Source organism: Pseudochaenichthys georgianus, chromosome 3 (assembly GCF_902827115.2).
Source record: "Pseudochaenichthys georgianus chromosome 3, fPseGeo1.2, whole genome shotgun sequence".
NCBI lineage: Eukaryota > Metazoa > Chordata > Actinopteri > Perciformes > Channichthyidae > Pseudochaenichthys > Pseudochaenichthys georgianus.
Genome location: NC_047505.1, coordinates 47,574,469 through 47,601,784, shown reverse-complemented (window position 1 = coordinate 47,601,784; position 27,316 = coordinate 47,574,469). Strand labels below are relative to the sequence as shown.

The 27,316-nt window shown below is 41.4% G+C and overlaps 1 protein-coding gene across 2 annotated transcripts; it reads left to right on the top strand.

Moving 5' to 3' along the window:
• The first annotated feature begins 238 nt into the window (after window positions 1-238).
• Window positions 239-27,232, top strand: slc12a4 (solute carrier family 12 member 4). 2 transcript variants are annotated; one of them, XM_034077088.2, is made up of 24 exons: window positions 239-578; window positions 14,451-14,548; window positions 14,636-14,767; window positions 15,124-15,270; window positions 15,649-15,703; window positions 16,137-16,267; window positions 16,402-16,643; window positions 17,516-17,730; window positions 18,068-18,232; window positions 18,564-18,662; window positions 18,767-18,824; window positions 19,369-19,543; window positions 19,820-19,938; window positions 20,814-20,912; window positions 21,032-21,151; window positions 21,285-21,389; window positions 22,895-23,063; window positions 23,960-24,155; window positions 24,623-24,792; window positions 24,998-25,129; window positions 25,406-25,513; window positions 25,738-25,925; window positions 26,099-26,232; window positions 26,349-27,232. In XM_034077088.2, exons 1-24 carry the CDS (start codon window positions 452-454, stop codon window positions 26,438-26,440), a joined length of 3,276 nt encoding a protein of 1,091 aa, XP_033932979.1. In that variant the 5' UTR covers window positions 239-451; the 3' UTR covers window positions 26,441-27,232. The 2 variants fall into 2 exon arrangements, with proteins under 2 accessions (XP_033932979.1, XP_071063361.1); XM_071207260.1 differs by lacking the exon at window positions 239-578 and adding an exon at window positions 9,328-9,616.
• Window positions 27,233-27,316: the final 84 nt, after the last annotated feature.

Below are 27,316 nucleotides of genomic sequence, written 5' to 3'. Positions count from 1 at the left end.
TGTGGTTTGGGAATGGCCCGCTTCCACAGAGGGCTCTCTGTCTGAACCTTGAACACACAAGGTTCCCTCTGTTAGCTGTCATTATGACACACGCAGCAGAAAGGGGTCACCCCACCCTCTCACCCTCTCTCTCTCTCTCCATGACTCAGGGACGACAACTTCAAACTTTTCAATCAGAGTTGTGCCCCAAAGAGTTACTCCTTCCCTTTAGGGATGGGGAGGCGGGGTTAGTGTCTCTCCAAATGCATCCCTGAGACCTCCATACTCTCTCTGTTCACACCAAGAGCTCAGGAGGGGCTGTCCTGTGGGCGGGGTGTATGATAATAGCCTCTAGGAAGTGAGCACAGTGTAGTGGAATGTAGTTGCCATTAGTGGGAGTTGAACTGAGGCTAACAGCTAGCCTGCTATGTTGAGCTGCTGATCTGGAGACGCAGAGGACAGGGATGAAAACATGCCTCACTTCACTGTGGTACCGGTGAAGGATCAAGCTCAGGAGAGATATGACAGCCTAGAGGGGATCAACTGGGTGGATTACAGGCACACTGGGCAGGATCATCAGGACACTTTCAGCTCTGATGGTGAGTACATCACTTTTACATAAACTGTTTACATGTTTTTACATAAACAGTTTTTACCTCTAAGCTTTGACACAACTACTTTTGTTGTTAAAAGTTGACACAAAATGCCCTTTAAGTAATACTTGATTTTGAGTTTTGCCCAAGCATGGGATAGGTCTGCTTTGTCCACTCTGAACAGCTGATTTTATGGTTACCATGGCAATTCTCCAGAGCCAGACAGCAGTTCTTCCTACAGCAGTTTTTGACAGCTCACTTTGAGTAAAGTAAAAACAGTACCTATGGCATGTTGGGAGCACTTTTTCCAACATGTAAACGTCTTTTTAAATGAAATGCCAGGACATACAGTATGAGTAAGACAGCCACAACAATGAAAGGGGTGAACCGTGGGGGGGGGGGACACACTCACCACAGGGCTGGGACTGTTTGAGGGGGGCCACGGTACCGCCGCAGCAAGAAAAGGCCTCAAGTGCTTCTTTGCACAAAAGATGGAGCTCGCTTTGTGCCAGGGGAGGGTTTCCTTTCACTAACATTGTCTGCTCAACAACGTCGGAGCAGATTTCTCCCTCCTCACTTGTCCTTCTTCGCAGCTTGTCACTCACTTGTTTATTCACTGTGTAAGCATGTAGAGAGAGGAGGAGGGGCAATCCCAGACAGAAGAGAAAGGGAGGACAGAGGGAAGACAAGGAGACAAGGAGTGAAGGCTTTGTAGCCGCTGGGTAGGATTAACAGAGAGCAGCACTGATTTGTGTGGGCTGGGAGTGAATCAACAACGGGAAGAACGTTTTTTAATAAAAGACACACATGGGTGCGGCCGTTATGAAGCACCCACGCTTTGAGTGCCCAGAAGGCCATGCTGGGATGAAACCCACAAACTGACTGGTCACCCACTTATACTACCTTAACACGTCAGGCTGACTGTGAGCTCCCTACGACAGAATAACACAGGAAGTGACCAGGATGCAAGGCTTACGACTCGTACAAGTATTGTTACTGTGTGAATGAGCCTGTAGTGTTTGAGAGACATCATGTGTACGGGGATGGGATCTGTGTCTGTGTGGATAATGAGTGCACGTGGAAGCATGTGGAAGAAAACTAGCCATGCAGATGAGGAGATCTAGGTAAAGTGAGCCACCCGGATCAGATACACTGGTGCTTGAAGCGTATCAAGAAGGATGTTGAACTAGCTGTCCATGAATGCATGGAAGTTACCCTTCAGAGGCAAATCTCAAACAGCAGGAACTCAAGATAGTAGCCTGGGGTTAAAAACTGTGATTTAAGTCTTAAAAAGTCGTGGAATGAATGTTGTCGAAGCAGGACTCTGTAGAAGGAAAAGCAGATGTCCTGAAATAACCCCCTGTTTTATGGTTGCGTTTCGCACTTACTTGTTGCTGCCTCCCTCGTCTTCCTGCTGTCATAATTCTCTTTCAACCGAGGAGAGCTTCCTGAGAACAACATCAACAACAACAACAACAACAACAACAACAACTATTAAACATAGTGGGTAGCTGAGAGGATGAGTATATGTTGGAAAGTTTGAGCAACAGGAGGAGAAGAAGAGCAGGGAAGTGAGACTGTGAGGAATGATGTGATGGTTTGTTTGCATTAAGTTCAACACGTGGGAAAGAAACAGAAACAGCTACTCAAGTCAATTTTTTTTTTTATATAAGAGTGTAATGCCAGACTTTTTTCTCAGTACAATTTAAAAAAGAAATTGGTTTTAGTTTTGAGAAACAATAGTAGAACTTGGTAAGACTTACTTTTAACTGTAGTCTTGTAGCACGTCGTACATGTTTGGTATTTTTCCAACTTCAGTTCAACATGCAGCATTATGAAATATTCAGGCAGTTCAAAGTTGGGTGGGATTGTTGTTGCTGTGGTATCACCATCTTAAAGAGCCTGCGTGTTCTGGATGATTTCACCATGGGAGTGGTGGGCTTGGGTTTGGGTCTCCAGTGTGACGTCTGCAGCTCGGAGGAAGTGACACAGTGCGAGTCTGTTTCGGCCTGAGAGCTGGGCTCTGTTCAGCAGGACGGGATCAACACTGTGCTCATTGTAGCTGTGCCCCCTGAGCAGAGCAACTCGGACAGTTTGTTGCTGAGACTTGCACTTCTGACTTCTTCTAAAGGCTGCATATTGGATTGTTGTTTGTTTGGAACATGACCTTTCCCAAGCCGGAATTGCCTCCAGTCGTTTTACCAAGAGCTGGTTGATATCTTGTTCATTTGCAGATGGTAAAAGTAATGACGAATATAATCTTTTAAAGTCTATAAAAGTTTCTGTTGTGATGAGTGCTTTTGCTTTTTCGCCTTGGAAAGAATTGAAAGAAATGTGGAAACAAATTTGTGGCAAATTAATGATTTTAAAGAGACACACGTTTCTCTTCTTCAGCACTGCCTGTAAAACTATACAGTTTCCAGTCTGAGATTATGTGAAATAAAATCCCATGAACTAAATATAGCTAACTTGCTAGAGAAAGTACTGTTAACACATTACATTGAAATACAATGTATATACCTACATTTAACTTGTATCCCCTCTATGATTATAACAGCGTCATTTGACCCATTGTTTTGATAAGTTAATAAGCATTTTCTTTCCTTCATTGTTATTGTAAAAACAAAGAATGTGCAGCTGTCTAAATACTGTACGGTAACCATGTTGTGCAAGTATGTCTCTGGCTTTTATTGGCCTCAAACAAAACAGGTGCTGAGAAACCTAATAAGTGGCTGAATTGGAGATTGTTGTTTGGATACCCCTTATCTAATGAAAGATATTCCTGTCCTCCTGTCTGGGGAACTACTCGGATACACTTAGACGCACTGTGTGGAGCTGATGAGAAAGTTGGAACATATTCAGATTCAGTTTTACACAGCCCTTCACAACTTTAAGTTTACGCCTTTGAAATACTTGTCAGAGATGTTAAAGAAGATTGTGCTTTAAATGACGGATTTGACACGCATCATTTCCTATGATACACTATCTCGCCATCCAATCATCTGCCATCTCTGTTCCATCTGCTCATTCACATCAAAGTGACAACGGCAGAGCAGCAGACAATGTTTCTCCAGTCATTCCTAAGGATCTCCTATCAAGCAAATGCCTTCAGTGTTTTCATCTACCCTCTCACTTTAACACCAAACAGATCAATGCAAAAATAGATACAGTACTACAGATGAAAGCATAGATGGTTTAGAGTCTGAACGATTCACACTGTGGCTTTCTGTGGTGCAAGTTATGGACATTATCAGGATCCAGTACATGAGAAATGCTCAGACAATTCTGTTGAATAAGATAAGGAAAATGTTTCTTTCGTGATTGCAGGCAAATTCTAGCTATTCAAATTAAGGGAAACATTAAAGAAGAAGTTACTTCAAGAAAAGCAGCATGTCAGGGTTTGAGTTTTTGTGTTAATAGTTTGTTGTTTTATTTTGAAATGTTTTCCCTCTTTGTGTCTTTTATTGTTTTAATTCCTGTCTTTTAAGTAAACCCCTGGGTGTTTCTCAATGTCGAGGACGCTTCCTTGGTAGGACAAGTCCCTCCGAGTCAGGGGGTGTTTCTCAATGTCGAGGACGCTTCCTTAGTAGGACAAGTCCCTCTGAGTCAGGGGATGTTTCTCAATGTCGAGGACGCTTCCTTGGTAGGACAAGTCCCTCAGAGTCAGGGGGTGTTTCTCAATGTCGAGGACGCTTCCTTGGTAGGACAAGTCCCTCCGAGTCAGGGGGTGTTTCTCAATGTCGAGGACGCTTCCTTGGTAGGACAAGTCCCTCCGAGTCAGGGGGTGTTTCTCAATGTCGAGGACGCTTCCTTGGTAGGACAAGTCCCTCCGAGTCAGGTCCTTCAGAAGCGATGCAAGAATCCTTCCTAGCCTCGGAAAACGAAGAATGGTGGAACAGGCTAACAGGTGTGCAGGTGTGCGTCATATGCGAGGCCCCGCCATAAATGGAGTGCGATTTCCGCCAAAGATTTGGAAATTGGTCCGTGCGCAAAGCATTGTGGGGATTTTAAGACCACAGAGTCTACACATGTGCAGCCTCGACATTTCCCGCAACGAAGTACGCCGGCCTCGGGAGAATTCCAAATATGTTGGACATTGGAACAGTCCTTCGGTGGGACTCGATGACGTAGCATCCTTGAAATAGTGGCTCTGGAGCAGCCTTCCTCGACATTGAGAAGCACGCACTGATTGTCTGATTTTGTTCACCTGTTGCCCTCTCCAGCTGTATCTTGTCTTTCTGATTAGTCTTGTGAGTATAGTCTTGTCATCCCTTGTCAGTTTGTCGTCGTTCCCATAATTGTCCCTGTTGGATTTTTCCAGATCCTACCTCTTGCTCCCCGGTTGGTAAATGTTTCCTTTTTATCAGTTTCTCTTTGTTATCAGCTATTTTTTTCAATTAAAACTCACTTTTTGTTGAGAATACTTGATTTCTTATTTTATGCTGCTCTTGGGTCCACCTTCCTGCCTAAGCATGACAGCAACAGGAGCTTCTTCATTGCATTTCTAAGAGCCGGCATCTAAATTGTATGTTACTTTGTTTTATTTTTAGACATAAAAGTAGGAGTAAATGAGAAATGACTTTTACAACAGTCTTGGTTGGACGTCTTATAGTAATACATAGTAACTTTGTTTTCATTAGCTACAATGGAACTCAACCCCCATTCTTAAAAATGGTGTCTGATTTATTTTGAACAACGATAACACACATACTTACTTAACAGCCAAGATATTTCTGAAGGCAGTTTTTTCGTTCACTTTCTATCATTTGTTTACGAGCTAAGTGCTGTCACTAATACTTCCAACCTGCTCTTCGGACGTCACAGTATACAGCTTAATGAAGTACTGAATGTACTGAGGGATTAGCATCTTGTTGTTTACCTCCGTGGCAGTGTGCTGTTTATGATATTACCATGGACATCATGTGTAGATAAACAAGGCAGTGGTTGTTCATCAATGCCTCAGTTTATCACATGTAGAAAGTAAATGCTGAGTCTGCTGGAAATATACTGCTGAAACATTGTTAAGTGCATGTACTTGCCACACTTTGGGTGTGTTTACTGGTTAGTTCTGCACCATGTGCTTGCCTATTTAGTTAATTTCTGTCTTTTCAAAAGTCTATTGTCCGATGCACCTCTTCTCGCCCACCTTTACCCCTCAGAGGTACTCAGGCTGAGCTGCCGTCCTGTTCTCATCATTAGCACACATCAGAGATAATATGTTTTGCCGTACGGCTCAGCAGGTTAGCATTCCAGTGTTCAGATGCGGCTCTGCATGAAACACAGTCATTACAGCTAACGTCGGCCCATTGCTACAGCAGACATTATTCTGTGTCGTGCCACGAGCTAAGGAGGAGAACAAGTGCAATGCTAACTAAAACATGCACAAATGTTCCAACAGGGACACGATTCATAGTTTACAATATTCACTTGGAATAGATATACCTGCTGAGCATGTGTATTTGTATAACCTCCAGATTAGAATTTGCACACGTTTTTTTCCTTTTAAGGGCGCTGTCAATCAGTGCATTGTACGGAGTTTAGGATGAACACAGTATAGAAGGTGGGCATCCCCCTGAATCATTATGAAATTACTACTTGGTTTACGATGGTTGAGAACATTTTCATGAACATATCTGCATCTAATAAACGGTACATTATTTGACTTGACCTCTGCTATCATCAATGTAGGAGGATAGCTGCACTCAATTAAATGTTACTATTCGCAATTATGATACCTACCACATCTAATGTTGTTGTACCCTGCGTCCACAGTGGTGCCCCATACTATAACATAATATTAGCGGTGTTATTTCTGTAGTGCAGGGGTGTCAAACTCAAGGCCCGGGGGCCAAATCCGGCCCTCAACTTCATTGTATGTGGCCCGCAAGAGCTTGCAAATAATATAATGTGTTTATTACACGGTTGAATGCCGCTTCACAGAAGCACGTTGTCCATAAACTACATGTCCCACAATGCATCTCATTTTGTGAAATGCACACTGAACATTGCCCTAGACTTCTGCTTTCAGACGTAGTTAATTATGAAGTTCAATAATAGTTATTGTGCTTTTTATCTTAATTATTGTTTTATTATTTTACTCCTATTGTGTTATTTTATATTTGTTCCCTGCACTTTGGTCAACTGAGGTGGTTTTGAATGTGCTATATACATAAATAAAGATTGAGATTGAAAGTTACAACCGGCCCTTTGAGTGCAACCATAATGCTAATGTGGCCCGCGATGAAATTGAGTTTGACCCCCCTGCTGTAGTGTATACACATGAAAACACATCATGAATCAAAGGCGTCATGTTGTTGTGAGCTTTTGGACACCTCCTGTTCATGGACTGCCCCCCCCCCCCTCCTCCCTTAGGAGAATTCATCCACAAAAAACACACCGGACGAAATAAAAAGGACAACTCAAAGAATGGTTGAGAAACAACCAGACGTGCAATCACCGCTAAATGCACTTTAACACAGGGGTATCTCCTCTTGCACTTGATGCATCTCTTGTATCATCTCTTGCACTTAATATGTCGTAGCTGCTATAGTGTACTGCCATGTGGAAAATACTTGTGTGTGCTGCTCTTGTTCTTTTTCATATCATGTATTTATGTGTTGCTATGTTTACAAATGTCATGTTCTTATATGTTGTATGTCAGGGACTACGGATGGAAATTAGCTCAAAGCTATAATCCGGCATATTTACACTTGAAGCATTATTGCTCTAAAGTGTTCATTAATGTACATTGTCCCTATTCAAATAAATGATAAAATGAAATGAGTTGTTGATCTTATCATTCACATCCTGGTGGTAGAGCTCAATGAGTTTCTACATAGCAACACTCCATATATGACACATCAAAGTTGTATTACTTTAGTTAGGATTGCTGGTTGGTTACAGCTGGTTTGAAAAGGTCAGAGTGGCTCTGTGTTTGGAGGATCATTTTACAGGCCCAGACACATAAACAATGAGCTGAATCCACTGCACAATAGAGCATACATTTCCTTTCATTAGTTGACCCGCTGCCAAGCAACAGTTGTATTATGTTTGCCCAACCCAGAGGCATAGTCACATGCTATGAAGGCATGCAGCTTATTAAAGTCGAGGGTCCAAAGGAAATGCACACAGTCCCTTTTTACAGCCTGTCTCTCTTTCACAAACACATGCACGCATTTCTACACATACTATCTGCACAAAGTAGAGTTATACGCCCTACTACATTACTGCTCTGCCTCAGTGTTAAGTCTTGAGTGTTTATTAAAGAGGAAGTTTAATACTTAAGCAGAATAAGCTTATGGACAAGGTGGGATATTGTTTTCCATGACAGCTTTTAAAAAAGTTGAGACATTACGGTGAAGTTTCTTCCTGCCTTAGGGTCAGGTTAGGTTTTGAAGGCTACTGTACTTGAAATGCAAAATCAAATCCCTAATTTGTGAAAAACTCTTCTACAGGATTGAAGGAGACACTTTCTCACAGTTGTTCAATCAGGAGAGACGGTTTTGATGTAAGAATACATATTTATTGCCAGGAATACACGAATGAATGTAATGGAGTTTTGGCGATTAGGCCCCGTTGTGCAGGAGTATCATTCGGGAGGGGAGAACCGATCCGATGAAACCCCCGGGGTCTAGACACTGGTGGTGGTGAATGGATAGTTGGGTTCGGTCTGAAGGGGAGTGGCTTGGCTTGACCCTGGATTCAGAGGGACAGGAGCTGAAAAGGGGTGGAGGAGGGTTGCATCGAGTCACCTGATATGACAGGTGTCAGAGGGGAGAGCAGATTTAAAAGGGTTAGCGGAGCGCTATGATAGGCTTGTGAGAATAGAGCGAAGTGATTGGTTAAACTGGGGAGTGACGCCCCCGATCACTTACGGCCCGTCCACACAGCGGTGTGCGCTGACGCTTGCCGGCGGGCGTGTCTGAAACTCGACCAACAACCAATCACATGAATCTCCCGCCCCTGACACACAAGCAGCGGTTTGATTGGCTAGAGCTTGTACTGGCATATGATTCGATTGGATGACGCTTCTGCCGAGGCGTCAAAAGTTGAACATTGCTCAACTTTTGCAGCGAGCCACGCCAGCTACGCTCCACGTCGCTTCCCACGATGCATTTCGGCTAAAAGTGACGTCATCACTCAAAGTGAATGGTGAAGCGTCAACGCACGCCGCTGTGTGGACGGGCCGTTATTGAGAGGAGAGAGAGTGGCCTAGTAACATAGCATAATAAATGAATTAGTAAAGAAGGTCTTCCTGGTTGAACTTGCGCTGAGCTTCATTTGTTAGACCTATAACAAATCATAAACAATTTTTTTTTTGTCTTTGTAGACTTGCCCTGACATGTTGTTTTTTGTTTCAATGTCATGTAGGCCTACTTTGCACTCTGACAATACTTTGACAACAAAGAATCTTCCCTGAACATTGATATGGTTTTAAACAGACAACAAATAAAACCTAGACACATCAGCCTGTCAACACATTTGCTTTTGGCATTCACTTGTAGCAGGACAGGGAGAAAGTAAACCCACTCCTACAGATTCCCTGAGAAAAAGGGGAGTGGCTAATCAAGCACCCCTGAGAGAAACTGGAGGAAACAATCAAGAGAATGATTGGCACCTGTGTGCTGTTAAAAGAAGGACAGCATGTCATTCGACAGAGGGAGAAAGAAGCAAGAGGAAGTCGGAATCGAACAAGGAGAAAAGTGGATTCTTGAGGACTTCATCAGCTGAATCAGGCTGTGTTTGCCACTGAACCCAGGAGCTGTTGGGGAAACATTCAACTTTCCCCTTCCAAGTTAACCCTGCAATCCAGTGAGCTATTCTGGCCTGTCACCCTCAGATAAGTGGTTCTCACTACACCAATATAATTTCTCCTCCTCTAGCACTCTACACACACCACCCTCTGGACTTTTAAAGCTGCACTTTAAAACTTTACTTTCACACATCCTTATCCCCTGAAATACACTCCTAAACTGAGTGACAAAGGACAAAAAAGACTTCTCCCCTCCCCCATACTCACTCACAGTCAATCCCCAGGATGTTTTGTGAGTTAACTTGGCTTATTTTGTTTGTGTATGTATTGGAGTTAAGTTGATCTGGTAAATGGTCTGTGACATGAGTATGTTTGTTTGATGTACTGATTTATTATTTGGAGTTAACAAAAATACAGACATTTTATGTTGAAAGTGAATTGATTTATTATTTTTCCTTTGTAAAATTCAGTAGCTAGGTCACCGGGCTATCCCTCTGTTTCTGTGTGTCTAAAAAGTGTAATTTATTCGTTCAGGGATAAAACCTACGCTACACACTATGTTTGCTTTAATATAGGTATAGCTATTGAGAGCATGGTACATTTAATCAAAGGATGCTTCCAGTCTTATGGCAATTATAAACACTCAAAGTGCTTATAGTTCATGCTTTTTTAAATATTTGCAGTATTACCATTATTTAAGTTAAAATATGTGGGAACTAAACCGTAGCAGATCCTTAAGTAAATATTCTTGACTGCATCTACAGTTGCAAGAAAAACCCTTTGGATTCTCCACACATAGCATTGTGTGTTCCTTCCAAACAACTCAGCTTTGGTTTCATCTGTCCACAGAATATTTTGCCAGTAGTGCTGTGGAACATCCAGGTGCTCTTTTGCAAACTTCAAACGTGCGGCAATGTTTTTTCTGGACAGCAGTGGCTTCCTCCCTGGTGTCCTCCCATGAACTCCATTCTTGTTCAGTGTTTCACATATCGTAGATTCGTCAACAGAGATGTTAGCCTGTGCCAGAGATTTCTTTAAGTCTCTCGCTGACACTCGAGGATTCTTCTTCACCTCATTGAGCACTCTGCGCTGTGCTCTTGCAGTCATCTTTACAGGATGGCCACTCCTAGGGAGAGTAGCAACAGTGCTGAACTTTCTCCATTTATAGACAACTTTTCTTACCGTGGACTGATGACCATCAAGGCTTCCAGAGATACTTTTATAACCCTTTCCAGCTTTATGCAAGTCAACAGTTCTTAATGGTAGGTCTTCTGAGAGCTCTTCTGTGCGAGGCAAGGTTCACATCTGGCAATGCTTCTTCAGAATAGCAAATTCAAAACTGGTGTGTATTTTTTATAGGGCAGGGCAGCTTTAACCAACACCTCCAATCTCGTCTCATTGATGGACTCCAGGTTGTCTGACTCCTGACTCCAAGTAGCTCTTGAAGAAGTCTTTAGCCTAGGGGTTCACACACTTGTTCCACCCTGCACTGTGAATGTTTACATGGTGTGTTCAATAAAAACATCAACACATATAATTGTTTGTGTGGTATTAGTTTAAGCAGACTGTGTTTGTCTATTGTTGTGACTTAGACGAAGATCAGAACACATTTTATGACCAACTTATGCAGAAATCCAGGTCATTCCAAAGGGTTCACATACGGAGTAAAGAACTCCGCTAAGAATCGCCCCCAAAAAAAGATCTAAACAGAGTAAGAAAAACTAGAAAAGTAGAAGTCGTGACCCTCCCTGATTTACTGCTCTGCCTTGGTTCACCCTTGTGTGAATGTGTCAGTTCTTCAGCACAGGCATCTTTGATCTTCTGGCAGCCAGGGGGGGGGCACAGGTGACATGTCAGTGCACGTTGCTGTAAAGCCTCTGTTTTGTTTCTGGGCACACAGCATGACTCGTATGTGCCTTCATGACAGGCAACTTTAATCTTTTTAATTAGACATTTAAGGTGAGGTTATTAACAACAGATCCCCGCTGTCTCCTGTTTTGCAGGTTCTGAAATAGACTGAGCCGGAAGCTGAACTATTTTCGGTTTAATATCAGGATCTAGTAATGATTGAGTAAAATGTCCTGTGGAAACCTTTTAAAACATAGTGTATTCTTTGGCTAATTGTAGGGCAAAGAAAACATCCTCGATCTCCTTCACACAGAAGGTTCCCCTCATTGCTGCTTCAAACACTTTGTTGTGTTTTTATCCCGTGCCACTGACAGCAAGATGACACTAGAGGACAGTGTTGGCAATGTTTTATCATCTTGTCTCCACCATAACTCTGATCCTGCTGTGTGGTTGTAAGGTTTAAAGAGAGTCAGACCATTGGGAGTTTAGCCTTCATGCTCCAGATGATTAACTCATTTTCTTCTGGTATTTGCATCCTTTAGACATTTTTTACACAAACCTTTCTTTCATAGAGACCTGGAACATCAGGTTATTTGTTTCAAAATGACACTGCAACTAATGAATGTTTGCAATATTGATTAATCTGCAGATAATGTCCAATTTGTATCTATTTGTTTAGCCTAAAATATTGAAAAATGTCCACATCAATTCCTAAAGCCTTAGGTCAAATATCTTTAAATATCTCCTTTTGTCAGTACATCACCCAAATATACTGAATATGATATTAAACCTTGCAAATCTCCTTTAAAATACAGGCTTAAAATATTACTTTCTGCCTTTAAAAAACAAATTACTTCAACAATACAATGATTATCAAACTACACTGAACAAAAATATAAACGCAACACTCCCATTTTTCATGAGATGAACTCAAAGATCTAAAACATTTTCTATTTACACAAAATAACCATTTCTCTCAAATATTGTTCACAAAGCACTTCTCCTTTGCCGAGATAATCCATCCCACCTCACAGCTGTGGCATATCAAGATGCTGATTAGACAGCATGATTATTGCACAGATGTGCCTTAGGCTGGCCACAATAAAAGGCCACTCTGAAATGTGCAGTTTTGCTTTATTGGGGGGGGTCTGGGGGGGGTCCGAAAACCAGGCAGTATCTGGTGTGAGGGGTAGGATTAGGGGTAGGGTTAGGGGTAGGGTAATGTTGTGAATCGAGTGGCCCATGGTGGTGGTGGGGTTATGGTATGGGCAGGCGTATGTTATGGACGACGAACACAGGCCACTCGATTCACAACATTACCCTTACCCTAACCCTACCCCTCACACCAGATACTGACTGGTTTTTGGACCCCCCCAGACCCCCCCAATAAAGCAAAACTGCACGTTTCAGAGTGGCCTTTTATTGTGGCCAGCCTAAGGCACACCTGTGAGGTGGGATGGATTATCTCGGCAAAGGAGAAGTGCTCACTATCACAGATTTTTTCAGATTTGTGAAGAATATTTGAGAGAAATGGTTATTTTGTGTACATAGAAAATGTTTTAGATCTTTGAGTTCATCTCATGAAAAATGGGAGCAAAGACAAAAGTGTTGCGTTTATATTTTGTTCAGTGTAGTTAGCAATGACCTTCTGTCAATAAGTTAATTGATAAGACACATACTTGTTGCAGCTCTTCATACAAGGCATTGTTTTTGCTTTTTGCTATATTCTTGGAATAATTGCATGGGGAAAAAACGTTTGAAGGATAATATATCCAATATATCAAAACTGAACGTGAATACATGTAATACTACAGATGCTGTAATACTGCACTTTTTGGAGATACCTTCAACCCAACCCAAGGCTCTTGTATCCCTATGAGCCGACCTGTGCTCTGCATGTGTTTGTTAGTCAGGAAGTTACTACAGTACCCTACGCTGCCCACCTCTCACCCCCCTCACCATGCACCATGTGCTAGATCAGGCCCCTGATGGAGTATCAGCCTGGGTGACCGAGTGTCCCGGATAGTAATCGACAATTCCCTAGGCTCAAGCTCAGAGTCCTGCTGCAGTTTGCACACCGCTCATAACTATGCTCACCCACAGAGACAGCAGCAGTGGGACACAGAACACAGGTGAGTGCAGAGCAGCATTCAACCTCAACCACTTACAGCAACGCTTAGACTTCTTCATCACTGTTGAGATTATTTTCTATGTCATGCTCACTTGGTAAATTGGCAGACTTTTTGCTGGAGGATTAATCTGGGTTTTAAAGATGCCTCTGTCAAAGTTTACATGCTCTAATAACCACAGCGTAGGTTATTTCTCGGTAATGAGGTGCGTGCCTGTGTGTGATAACATCTGCACTCATACTTTGCGTGTAATAATCGCCGCAGGCAGTGTGTTCTCCTCTGCTTGATTCTTTCTTCAAAAGCAGAAGTTAATGAGTAAAATCTAATTATACGGCTGTTTATCTGCGGACACTGCTTAGTGGATCTGTGCTGCTTTTGGCCTTTCTCTGCAGCTTCTCAGCATGGGTTGTGTTTTCTACTACATGAAGATTATGAAGTTGTACTAATGTATATTTACAAGCATTGCAATGAAGACACTGTATTTGGTATATAAAAATACATTGCATTTTTCTACTTACGTTTTTTTAATTGCTGCACAGGAAATAACGCTGGGCTTAATTAATATCTCGACAATGCCACATCAAATCCTTTTTTTAACTTTTCATTTATCTTTTGCTTGTATTAACAGCACTTTAGAAGGTTTGTGATCCAAATTGGATGACATTGATTAAAACCACAACTGTTTTATTATACAGTATGTGCACCAATAATATTCATCTCTGTTGACCCATTGTATATTTGAACTAAATATAACTTCAAGGACATTATTTCACGTTGCACAACATGTGAAAGAATCAAAGGGACTGTGGCTTTTAATGGCGACACTTTAAGCCCAGTCATCGTAACTCCATAGTTTTACATTCATATTTTATGTAAACATAAAGTCTTGTTGTTGCAGTAAATACTAATCCTCCCAGTTTAACGCAGATATTTTTGCCGATTTCTATGAACTTTATTTATTTATCATCTCATTGTGTCATATCAGCGGATCACAATGATGTGCTGTTGCAGTTACAGTGCATGATGTATCAGGATGCCTCCAATATATCTCAAAGAACAAGTATTTGCAGAGAAATATTGTTTGGTTGATATTCCCCTGTATATTATAGATTGTATATGTCTTATGTCTTGTTTTCCTTTCTCTAACAGGGCATGGGAATCATAAAGAAGACAGACCATTTCTCAACAGTGCTGATGCTACAAGCAAGAATAATGACTTCTATGACAGGAACCTGGCTTTGTTTGAGGTCTGTTACTTTCCCCCACATTTATTTAAGATGTTCCACTTGCACCAAACTCATTAATACAACTTCTCCCTTCTTTTCCTCCTCCAGGAAGAGCTGGACATCCGGCCGAAGGTCTCGTCTCTACTCAGCCGCCTGGTCAGCTACACCAACATCACCCAGGGGGCGAAGGAGCACGAGGAGGAGGAGAGCGCTGGGGCCTCGCGCAGGAGGACCCCCAAGGTCAGGACACAGCCGTGGAACACTAGGCCCCACTGTTTTTCTATCACTCAGTCTATGGAGGTTTAGAAACATTATCCTCCACCTCTTGCTCTCTCCCTGCCTCGCTATCCAAGTTTTAGATTTGTATTAAGAGTTGTTGATTGATTGCTTATGGCTTTGCACGCTCTGCACTCACACGGTGGCTGTGGGAGACCTGCATGCATGCAAAGAGCTGATGATAACATGATTGAATGACCTTTAAAAAAAGTACATCAATCAATACAAGTGATCAATACACTTGTTTCCTGAAATGTCATGGTCAATATTCTCCCCTCTCCTTCTCTATCTCTTTACCCCTCCCTCTTTCTCTCTGTCAGACTCCCAACATGGGCACTCTGATGGGAGTCTACCTGCCGTGTCTCCAGAACATCTTCGGTGTCATCCTCTTCCTCCGACTGACGTGGATTGTAGGGATGGCTGGCATCATGCAGTCACTCCTGATCGTGCTCATGTGCTGCTCTTGTGTTAGTATTCACACACACACACGCACGCACGCACGCACGCACGCGCGCGCGCACTGGGTTGATTCCCCAACAATGTGGGCCAGCCTTTGCTAAACCAGTCAAAAGGATCCTCATGGTTAAAGAGGAAGCAGCAATTATTTAAGCCAAATAATGCCCCCTTGACCTGTATGTTTTCTTTAGTCAGTGCTTCCATTACCTTTCATACTCAACAAATAGCTTACTGTGGTCTTAACTTTAGGCTTCATATGCTAAATCTTTAGAGACATGTTTTCTTGGAGGGAAGCTGTGCTTAATGTCAATTTTAATATTGGATATTTACTGAATATCTACAAGTTCCCAAGCCTTTTCCATATTACTTATATTGTCTTTCCTCTGTAGACAATGCTCACGGCCATATCAATGAGTGCCATTGCTACGAATGGTGTTGTTCCAGGTAATTCAAAATCTCACCTTGGTACATATAGCACTCAGAAATGTTTTGGCTAATTTGAAACCAATGCAGTAGCAGGGGGTTGACTTGTTAAAAGCTAATGTACTTATTGCTTCTTTGAGGTTGAAAACGTCATGTAAAAAGATAGCCCCATTAGCATAAATGTATCCAGCAAAATGCTGACGTCCGCACTATAAATACCATGTTTTAGACAAGTTAGTAGACATGAACTGCTTTGTAAGACATTTCTATCTGGACCTGTATACTTACTGTATCTCCATACTGCTCGGCATAGATGTAGAAGTTACATTTTGAAATTACGTTTTTATCCACTTGGGGGCAGCAGAGATTTATCGTTGAATCCACTGCATGTAATCTAGTACCGGTTTTGTATTTCCAGTAACTCTCTGTGTAACACTTTGTTTTGCTGTTGTAGCTGGAGGGGCATACTTCATGATCTCACGCTCCCTCGGCCCGGAGTTTGGAGGAGCTGTGGGTCTGTGCTTCTACTTGGGCACCACCTTTGCCTCTGCCATGTACATATTGGGGGCCGTCGAAATCTTCTTGGTCAGTTTGCTTAAATATTAATGTGTGGTTACATTACTCACATTGGTAGGCTTCAAAATGATTTCCAAACACTATTTTTATGTGTTTTTATTTTATACATGCAGTAACTGGACTGTGATTTATTTTCTCCTCAGAAATATCTGGTCCCCCAGGCGGCCATATTTCACGCCACAGACTCCCTTGGGGGTGACAGTGCCATGCTGAACAACATGCGAGTGTACGGCTCGATCTGCCTCAGTCTGATGGCTGTGGTGGTTTTTGTTGGAGTCAAATATGTCAACAAGCTGGCCTCTCTTTTCCTGGCCTGCGTCATTATCTCAATTGTCTCCATCTATGCCGGGGCATTAAAATCCATGACTCATCCGCCAGAGTTTACGTAAGTCTGCAAGGAGGGTTTGCTAATATAAACATGTGCCTTAACACAGGGGTCTCCAAACCTTTTTCACTGAGGGCCACATACAGAGAAACATACGAAGGGCTGGGACACATGTGACGTACAGCTCATACTGTATGTTAAGTTATAATTTAGCAAAATCAATCAAATCTAGCTAAATTATTCTTGATAATTGAAAATGCTTAAAGAAGAAAAGCAGCCTACAGCACAGCTCTCCATTAGCAAGGTTACATTATTTTTGATTTCTTTACAAAACATGTGGGTATTTCAGGCTTGGGCTTTTAGTAATATTCTAAGATCTAAGTACGATTTGTTGGAAAATATTTTCAACTTTAATTGACTGAATTGATTGAAGCATTTGGCTTAGTAGCACATGAATACTCTGTAATATGTGTACATATATATTTAAGAAGAACATTATAAGTGAAGTACATGTTTCAGATGTGTACCATATTCTATTATACTTTTAGAATGTGCTGAGGGCCAATCTAAAATGGACCAATGGCTGTAGTTTGGACACCCCTACCTTAACAGAAAGTATTGTGAATTACGAGGACCTTAATATGGATGAAGTGTTTTCTATGGAAATTATATGGATTTGTTGGAGATGCTTTTTCAACCTGGATAAGTTATATAATTGTTTTAATTTTTATAAAAAATATTATTCAGTTATTAATATTATTTTTTAATACAATTGTCCTTATTATTATGGCGTTAATCTCCCACCAATTAAATGTCTCAGTCCAACAGTTTGACTATAACTTAGTTTGATAACCTTTCAACTATAATGTAGGTTTGGAGAAATGCTCCACGACCATCGTAATCCCTGTATTGTGTCCCTGTCCTGGCCGTAGGATCTGCATGCTGGGAAACAGGACTTTGGTGAGAGATCGCTTCGACGTGTGTGCTAAAACGGTGACAAAGGACAACATGACGGTGCCCAGCCAGCTGTGGGAGAGGTTCTGTCTGCCGGGGAACATGAGCAGCGCGCAGTGTGATGACTACTTCCTCCAGAACAATGTGACGGAGATACAGGGCATTCCTGGACTGGGCAGTGGGATTATTAAAGGTACATTTAGGGATTAAGGTATAAAGCATGAGATGTTGATAGATAATGAATGTAACAACTCAACGTTGCAAGTATGTAAATCATTATTATAGACATCCAGATTAAGAAGTAAAATACAGTGTTGGGATGTATTCAAGATGAAGATGCATCCATAACTTTATTGCATAAATGTAAATTTTAAGGATATAATCATTCAGTGGCAAATTCAAGCTGTTTTCTTTTTTCTGGAAAGCATACTGTTAAAGTTTGCCTGCATCATGAATAACATATGCGTTATAAAATGATACTGTTTTCTAATGTAAGTGTCACCAATGTTTTAAATGTCTTCTGTTTTTAGAAAACATGTGGGGCGACTACCAAAGGAAGGGGGAGATCTTGGAGAAAGTGGGGCTCGAGTCAGTGGAGGTCCATGGTGCCACGGACAACTTTGGCATGTACGTGTCAGCAGACATCGCTACATCGTTCACGCTCCTGGTGGGGATCTTCTTCCCGTCTGCCACAGGTATTACAACGACATACAGAAAACCTTCACAAAGGTCTGTCATGACACAAACCTCAGTCTACGTACAGTATGAAACTGTATATTGATTATTTCCAAATGTGTTCAACAATCATTTTGAACTAAAGTGCCAGTTACCTGCTTGAACATAAATCTATAATGTTTGAATTTGGATGCAACATTAAGCCATTAAATGCTATGTTATTAAATGTTAACATAAGTAACTATCACACAGTGAACTAAACAAGCTTAACCACTGATCCAGCCAGCAGGGAGCACAGTTGAACAGCTCTTACATTTCCTCTGTTTTCACCAACTGTATTTTGTCTTACAGGTATCATGGCAGGGTCCAACCGATCTGGAGATCTCCGGGACGCTCAAAAGTCCATCCCTGTGGGAACCATATTAGCCATTACAACTACTTCTCTTGTTTGTATCCTTTTTTTGACGATTACCCACAATAAATCAACAACTGTGTTCTTTCAGAAAAGATGCTAAAGTAGATGTATATGTGTGTCGCCTTGACCTCTTGTTCAGATATCAGTTCTGTGGTTCTGTTTGGTTCTTGTATCGAAGGAGTGGTCCTCAGGGACAAGTAAGTTGTTTGTTTACTGCACTATTGGGACATGCTGTAAGTGTAACCATATTGGGCACGTATGTTCCCCAGACTTCCTCCCGAGTTTTGGGAAATGTAACGGCTATAAAAACACATCAGACTCAGGGACAGTTTTATCCCACAGGCTTTAAGACGATTAAATCCCTGAGCTCTGAATTGAATTATCTTATTTAGTATTTTTACAATCCACATCCATTCATATATTATAGCAATAAGCAGTATTTTATTAGACCTATCAGTACTTAGTAGTTGTACTGTTTTATTCTATTCAATTTGTTATGTACATAGTTTACTCATCCCTGCATTTCACGTGCCTTAATGTGCAATTTTTACTGATTTATGTCTCTTATCTTTTTTATGTCTTAAGTATTTTGTATGTTGAAATGTTGGGGGAGTCTGAGTCATAGGATTTTACTGCCAAAAACTACACTGTAGCGTTTGTGTGTATGACAGCAGAGCTTGACTCTTGAATAAGTCATGGTCGTCTTATTCTTGGTCATATTCAGTCAGTCTGTTCTTGCAGGTTTGGGGACGCTGTTCATAAAACCTTGGTGGTGGGTACGCTCTCCTGGCCGTCTCCATGGGTTATTGTGATTGGCTCCTTCTTCTCCACGGTGGGCGCGGGCCTTCAGTCCCTCACCGGGGCGCCACGACTCCTGCAGGCTATCGCCAAGGACAACATCATTCCCTTCCTCCGGGTGAGACGTTGTTGTTGTTGATACATTGTGCAACCCCGTCACATCCTCTGGAAAAATAGCTAATGTTGCAGCAAAACCATAATAGCTCCCATGGTCACATCTGTTTTATATTATTTACTAAACATACCATGATTTGGATATTCATGATAACATGTAAATTACTTACAGTGTGTCGGAAATGTGACTTGAAATTTGAATGGGATGCTTATTTGACTATGACGCAGTATCAAGCATGAAGTGATTTGCATCGCTGTGTTTGGAATGTCTTGTTTCCAGGTGTTTGGTCACGGAAAGGCCAATGGAGAGCCAACGTGGGCCTTACTGCTGACGGGCCTCATCGCTGAACTGGGCATCCTTATAGCCTCACTGGACATGGTGGCTCCTATCCTTTCCATGTAAGCTCACAATGGCAAAAATAGGACATTTTTATATATATATTTTTTGTGATCACATTTTTATTGAGATTAATAAACAACCAAAAGCACAACATGTTTTCTTTAAAATATTGTTTTAATTAACTAAAGGTACATACGAAAAAGAAAAATGTGACGACAGCAATTACTTACAAAATATACAAAATACAGAATACATATGTAAGCTAACAATAATAATACAGACAAACGGAAATAAAATAAAAACGAAATCAACCCTCCCTCCCTCCCTCCCAGACACACACACACACGCGCGCACGCACATCAGGGGACATTACATTGACTTACATTTCCTGGAGACTTATCCTAACCTTAACCAACACATGCCTAACCCTTACCCTAATCCTAAACCTAACCAAGTCTTCACCCTACAATTAATGATTCCCCTCATGGAGACCTCCAATTTGTCCCCATAAGGGAGGCGAGTCCCCACACGTGACTGTGTAAACAGATTTAGGTCCCCACAAGTATAGTAATGCTAGGCCACACACTCACTCACTCACTCACTCACTCACTCACTCACTCACTCACTCACTCACTCACTCACACAGTATATTCACTATGAGTGCCTTCCATACCCTTGTGACCCAACTCAACCAACCCATTTTGATCACACAATAATATGACAGTATTTTAAACAATGACAAACACCAAAATATGAACCAACACCAACCCTACTAGATATAAAACGATGTTCACCACACGCACACGCACTCGCACACGCACTCGCACACGCACTCGCTCTCGCTCTCGCTCTCTCTCTGTTTGGTGAAGGCCAACTACACCATGGATGATGGACTTCAAATGTGCTGTAAATTCTCCTTTTCTTCATTCAATAGGTTCTTCTTGATGTGCTATCTCTTTGTGAACTTAGCCTGTGCAGTTCAGACTCTTTTACGCACACCCAACTGGAGGCCAAGGTTCAAATATTACCACTGGTGAGTACCGCTGGATCCCCCCCATACTTTGTAGAGAGTGGGGTTACTAGTCCTATGGGCTTGATGGTTTTCTTAGTATGCAAAAACATCACCTCAGGCTTTATGTGTCACATCCACAGGGCTCTGTCCTTCCTTGGCATGAGTATGTGTCTGGCTCTGATGTTCATCTCCTCCTGGTACTACGCTATTGTGGCCATGGTCATTGCTGGGATGATCTACAAATACATAGAGTTTCAAGGGTATGTATGATGACTTATTAGCATTTACACTTTTGTTAGAGTACATTCTTGCATGGGGCCATGATGGTTGTGTATCTGTAGTGGATGCACTTTAGTTCCTCATGTCTGTTTCCTGTCTCTCTTCCAACAACAGAGCAGAGAAGGAGTGGGGGGACGGTATAAGAGGACTTTCCCTCAGCGCCGCACGATACGCCCTGTTGAGACTGGAGGTTGGACCCCCGCACACCAAGAACTGGAGGTACAGCTAAACCTGCAAGAGGCACTCTCAATAGGTAGGGCGGTGGTGGCGAAGTCGATAGGGACTTGGCTTGGCATCTCTGAGCAAGGCACCGTTCCCTACACTGCTCCCCCGGCGCCGTTCAAAATGGCAGCCCACTGCTCCTAACACTAGGATGGGTCAAATGCAGAGAAAAAATTCCCCACGAGGGATTAATAAAAGTCCATTTTATCTTATCTTACAGAAAACCCCATTGGACTGCATTTCTGAGAAGCCATATTGCAAGTTGTGTTCACGTCTGTGTTCGGTTATGAATAGAGCTTACACATTTAACAGAATCATGCCACACTCTCTCCCTCTGACCACTGGAAAATAGTTCCCATTGTGATGACTGATCCCAGCTTGTGTGCAGACAATTAATTTTTTTAAATTCTGGATTAGAGAGAAGCTGTGAGTTTTATCAAAATCCTGTCAATTGCATTTGAGAAACGTGTTGCATCCAAATGGACAAAGCTCATACAAAGTAGGTCTTCCACATCGGATGACAATGGCTCTACATAATTATGATAATGCCACACAAAATAAACAACATTTGAGATGTTTACCACCAGCTGTTGTCCATGCTGACACGTACGTGCCATCTGGCAGTTATGAATTGACGGTCGTTTTAGGGAAGTTGACGTCTGAGGGAAGATTCCAAGCTCATTGTGATCATGCTAACTGGGAATTGTGTGCTGTATTACATGACCACTGTGATGCTGCACTTCCTCTTTTTTATGGAACAACTGTAGTGAGGTAATAAGAACATGTAGGGTGGACACTAAGGCATATAGCGTGCTTTGGGTCCAATAAATTTACATTTTAACATTCCTTTTAATAATGATGTTCTTCCTACTCTTTGCAGACACAGTAATTTTATTTATATTAAGTTTGCTATATACATTTGCTGGACCTTTTATGTTTTGTTTTTCTCGCTCTCACAATTTCATTTTTGTTCAGACATTTTCTCAATCTTATCTAATCTCAATCTTATCCATACAGAGCAGCCCAGTAAATAGTTTCTGGGTGATTCAGTGGTTTAAAAAAATCCAGGTATCCAAAATGTGGCAGAACAGGGAGAGTTATTCTAGGTGTTAAATAGAAATATGCATTTCTTTAATTCTGATGTCATTAGGACCTCATTCAAAGGGAAACGGTGTCTTCTAACTGCCATAGAATTAACAGTTATGTGTTAGCTGGATGTATAAACACATTTTCAAATATGTTCACCTTTATCCCACTTTATCGTATACCCTATGTGTTTTGAAAAGCAAATCACAGGAAATCTGCTTGACAATACAACTTGAAAGTGTCCAATTTGATCAAAATAAAACTCTTTTTGTATTAATGAACACAACGGCAACCTAGGTAAATAATGTGAATTTGTCTCAATAACACAATCTTTTAACAAGGATGCACAAACACATCTGATTTGACACATTTGATCCAGGCCTCTGACTCATATTGACCTTCTTTGACTCTTTCAGACCTCAGCTGCTGGTGCTGCTGAAGCTGGATGAAGACCTCCATGTGAAATACCCTCGTCTGCTCACCTTTGCCTCGCAGCTGAAGGCGGGAAAGGGTCTCACCATTGTGGGCTCGGTAGTCCAGGGCAACTTCCTGGAAAGCTATGGGGAAATGCAGGCAGCTGAGCAGGTACATACTAGAAGGGGTGTGTGCTGCACGTGCTCCACACAGTTCTCTATTGTACTGTGTTGCAGCTAATTGTTACAAATGACCACCTTTTGTAAATTGAAAAGCACAATGGAGCGAAAACATGCTTCAATGGGAATTTTCAATTTTTCGGATTTTTCTAGCATTTGTCACTTTAATCTAAGGACACGGCTAGAAACAGCTTGTGGTTGTAACTACAATATGGTGCCAATGATGCATTACAGTTCAAATTAGGGACATTTTTCATAATGTAATGTGTCTTGTGAAGCAAATTAATAAGCATTTGCTTCCTCCTACTCCCTTTCGGACACATATGATTTTTTATTATTATTAATATGAAGACTTATTATCATGAATGTGGATAAATACTGTATCTTAGCAACACGGTATTCTGTTTTTCACATTTGTTGTTTTTTATTTGTTATTTTTTTAATCTGTAAGAAATAAAGATTGAAAAAAGCAAAGTTTGCTTCTGTACAACCACTGGTGAAATAAATCACTCATTAATTTACTTATAGCCAATATTCATGGGTCTATCTATAGTTTGTGCTACACAGGGAATACTCAGGTATGTTTTAATATTTTAACTTATGTGCAATGCATTGTTGACATGCTGCTGTAAAAAAACTATTTCCCAATTTGGGATGAATACAGTTATTTTAATCCAATCTAAAACCTTGTAATTTAATTTGAATTGATGAACCATGTTTTTGTTGCCATTTAAATCCATACAGGTTCCAATTTAAATCCATGCACTTAAAGCTGTCACACATATTAACTTGTTTTGTTACAGCATTATGTAACAATTTTTTATGTCAACTGCTTATTTGGTCAATTCTTTATTTGTTATCATGGACACACGTTATTTTTTCTGCCAGGCCATTAAGCACATGATGGAGATTGAGCGGGTGAAGGGCTTCTGTCAGATCGTGGTGGCCTCTAAGGTGCGGGACGGTATAATGCACCTGATCCAGTCCTGTGGTCTGGGGGGCATGAAGCACAACACGGTGATGATGGGCTGGCCGTACGGCTGGAGGCAGAGCGAGGACCCTCGGGCCTGGAAGACTTTCATCAGTAAGAGTCTCACTGCAATACTGCTCACAACATGACACCTAGAACACTTAACAAGCATAACATGCTGTTGAATTAACACATGCTTCACTCTTATAAACTTTAACTTATAAACAGTTTTGTTTTTGCCAATGCCTTTTATTAAATCAAATAACTATTTATATTTTAAACTGTATTATGCATTTTACATTTATTCTATTTTAGCTTATTTCAATGTGTGCTCTCTTGGCTTTTGAATGACTGTTTCTAAATGTATTTATATGACATTTGATTTGTTTCCTTTACACTGTTTACACTGCTGTTTTTACACTGCTATAAATACTTCGAATGGCCTTGTTGAATACGAAATGCGGATGTTATAATAGATTTTGTGTTAGTTTCCATTTGCTTGCACACAATGTACATTGTAGCTAAAGTAATTCATGCAGTACAGTTAATATCCATGCCTCCGTGTTTCCTCCTCTCCTCAGACACAGTCCGCTGCACCACAGCTGCTCACCTCGCCCTGATGGTGCCCAAAAATGTGTCCTTCTACCCGAGCAACCATGAACGCTTCACAGATGGCAACATTGACGTTTGGTGGATCGTCCATGATGGCGGGATGCTAATGCTGCTGCCTTTCCTGCTCAAACTGCATAAAGTGAGACCTCAGCTATCTTTGAGCTACTTTGGAGTTCTAAAACCTTCAACATGCTCTCCTTGAATAGTCTTTGTTAGTTTGAGTTGTTTTCACTTTTCAAGATATTTCCACTTTTATTTCTGAAATATGTTTCTGTGAGTATTATAGTCACACTCATTCAATTGTACACATGGTCAAATACCACATGGTTGTATCTGTATTTTAGGTTTGGAAGAAATGCTGCATGCGCATCTTCACTGTGGCCCAGATGGAGGACAACAGCATCCAGATGAAGAAAGATCTGGCCACGTTCCTATACCAGCTGAGAATAGAGGCGGAGGTGGAGGTGGTGGAGATGGTGAGGATCTCTCTTACACACCCACTTCTCTGAATCCAAGTAAAGACGTCTTTTTATGGGAACAACAAGACCAGCATGAATTGAACTTGGTGATAAAATTGCAACGGAGACCAGATGCCCTTTGCCACAAACGTGCCGGTGCTTAAAAAGAAAAATCACTGCTTGACATGACAATGGATGTACTTAACTTCCGTGCTCACTCGATCCATGTGCAACAGACACATAGTGTGATTAAGTTGCATTAACCACAATTATGTTTTGCATAACACACTTTAGCATGACAGCGACATCTCGGCATACACCTACGAGCGGACATTAATGATGGAGCAGAGGTCGCAGATGTTGAGACAAATGAGGCTGTCCAGTGCAGAAAGAGAAAGAGAGGTATGTCGTTTTTTTGTGTAATGTTCATTTCTAATATATTTCACAAATTCAAAAAACGTATCCCGCATGATACGTAATGAACTCCCGAGCCTTCATTTTCTGATGTTGTGAATCATTTCGGAAATATCTTGCGCAATCTTGTGATGTACAATTCTATAAATAACAATTTAAGTCACGTACAGTTCATTGACAACTAGTCCGTGTGTCATTCCCATGGCATGCAGGCCCAGCTGGTGAAGGACAGACACTCTTTGGTGCGAATGGGAAGTCTATACTCGGATGAGGAAGAGGAAGTGGTGGAGGCTCCCCCAGAGAAGGTTCAGATGACGTGGACAAGAGAGAAGTGTGAGGCTGAGAGGAGGAACAGGAAAAACGCACCGGAGAACTTCAGAGAACTCATGAGCCTCAAACCGTGAGTCGCTTTAGCATCGCAACTGCCTCATTATAAACATGTAGCATTTAATGCCAACCTTTTACCTTGTTTTCACCTTTTTACTTTGTCACCCAGTAAGATCTTGCTTTAAAATAGTCTGTTATTCGCACAAATCCATTCGACTCTCCTTCTCTCCCCTTGCCGCGCTGCAGGGATCAGTCCAACGTGCGGCGAATGCACACGGCCGTGAAGCTGAACGAGGTGATCGTCAACAGGTCCCACGATGCTCGGTTAGTGCTGCTCAACATGCCAGGGCCGCCTCGAGACACAGACGGAGATGAGAACTGTATCCTTCGCCAATATGATAAAAGCCTTCATGTTGAATTTCATAGAAGCTTTTTTAAGCGTCATAGAAAAAGTGGCTGCTGTTTGTCTGGTCTATTCCTTTAACGTGTCCCTCAGATATGGAGTTTCTGGAGGTGCTGACTGAAGGCTTGGAAAGAGTGCTGCTGGTCCGAGGCGGAGGTCGAGAAGTTATCACCATCTACTCATGATCAAGTGTTAGCTGCTACTCATCAGAAGACATTCCACCTCTGGACAGGAGGCAGCAGCTGCTTTGCTGCCAAACAGTTCTCAGTACAGGCATGAATTTGACTTTCATTGTGAAGTATCGATTTGAGTACAAAGGTTTTATTTAATTTTTGTAGAATATTGGGACACACTTGTTCACATATCTACCTGTTGCTCACGATCGCCATTCTTTACACATGAATCCTGTTTTTCTCAAACGGAATCATATTTATGTCACAAAGTCATCTTCATATCGATAATAATCCTTATTATCCTAATTAGAACACAAGTTGGAAGAATTGTTTAAATACTTTGCCAGATTTTTTATTCTGAAACAGCTGTTTGATTATCTTGGAAGCACAACTCTATTTATTTATTTATTTCTTCAACATGTCCCCACTGAGGTATTACATATGTTGCTGTGGATATTGAACGCAGTGCTTGACGTTGGTTGTGCTGTAAGGCAGAGATCATGAAACACGTTTTTAAAGAGTAATAATTTATGACTTTTTGTCGGAAAGATATTTGTGTTGTTGATATGGGAGATGTTTATGAATGACTTTTGAACTGTTACGTTTTTACTTAACTTAAAAGCATTTCAGATCACCAAAAGACCCTTTTTTGTTTAATGTGTATTTGTTTTGTATTTTCTAAGAAGTCTAGAAATCAACTGTATATTTTTATGTGGGCTAAACAATCAGTACAAGCCGAGTGTTTTATATGTAACAGATCAAGCATGACAATTAAGCAGTTAATAAAAAATAAACCACACAATGCTAGGACTTCTACTGGTCTTCCCTTCACTTCAATAAATATCTCTTTTTCTAAGGAAAGCATTACGTAGGATGGAGTTGATTATT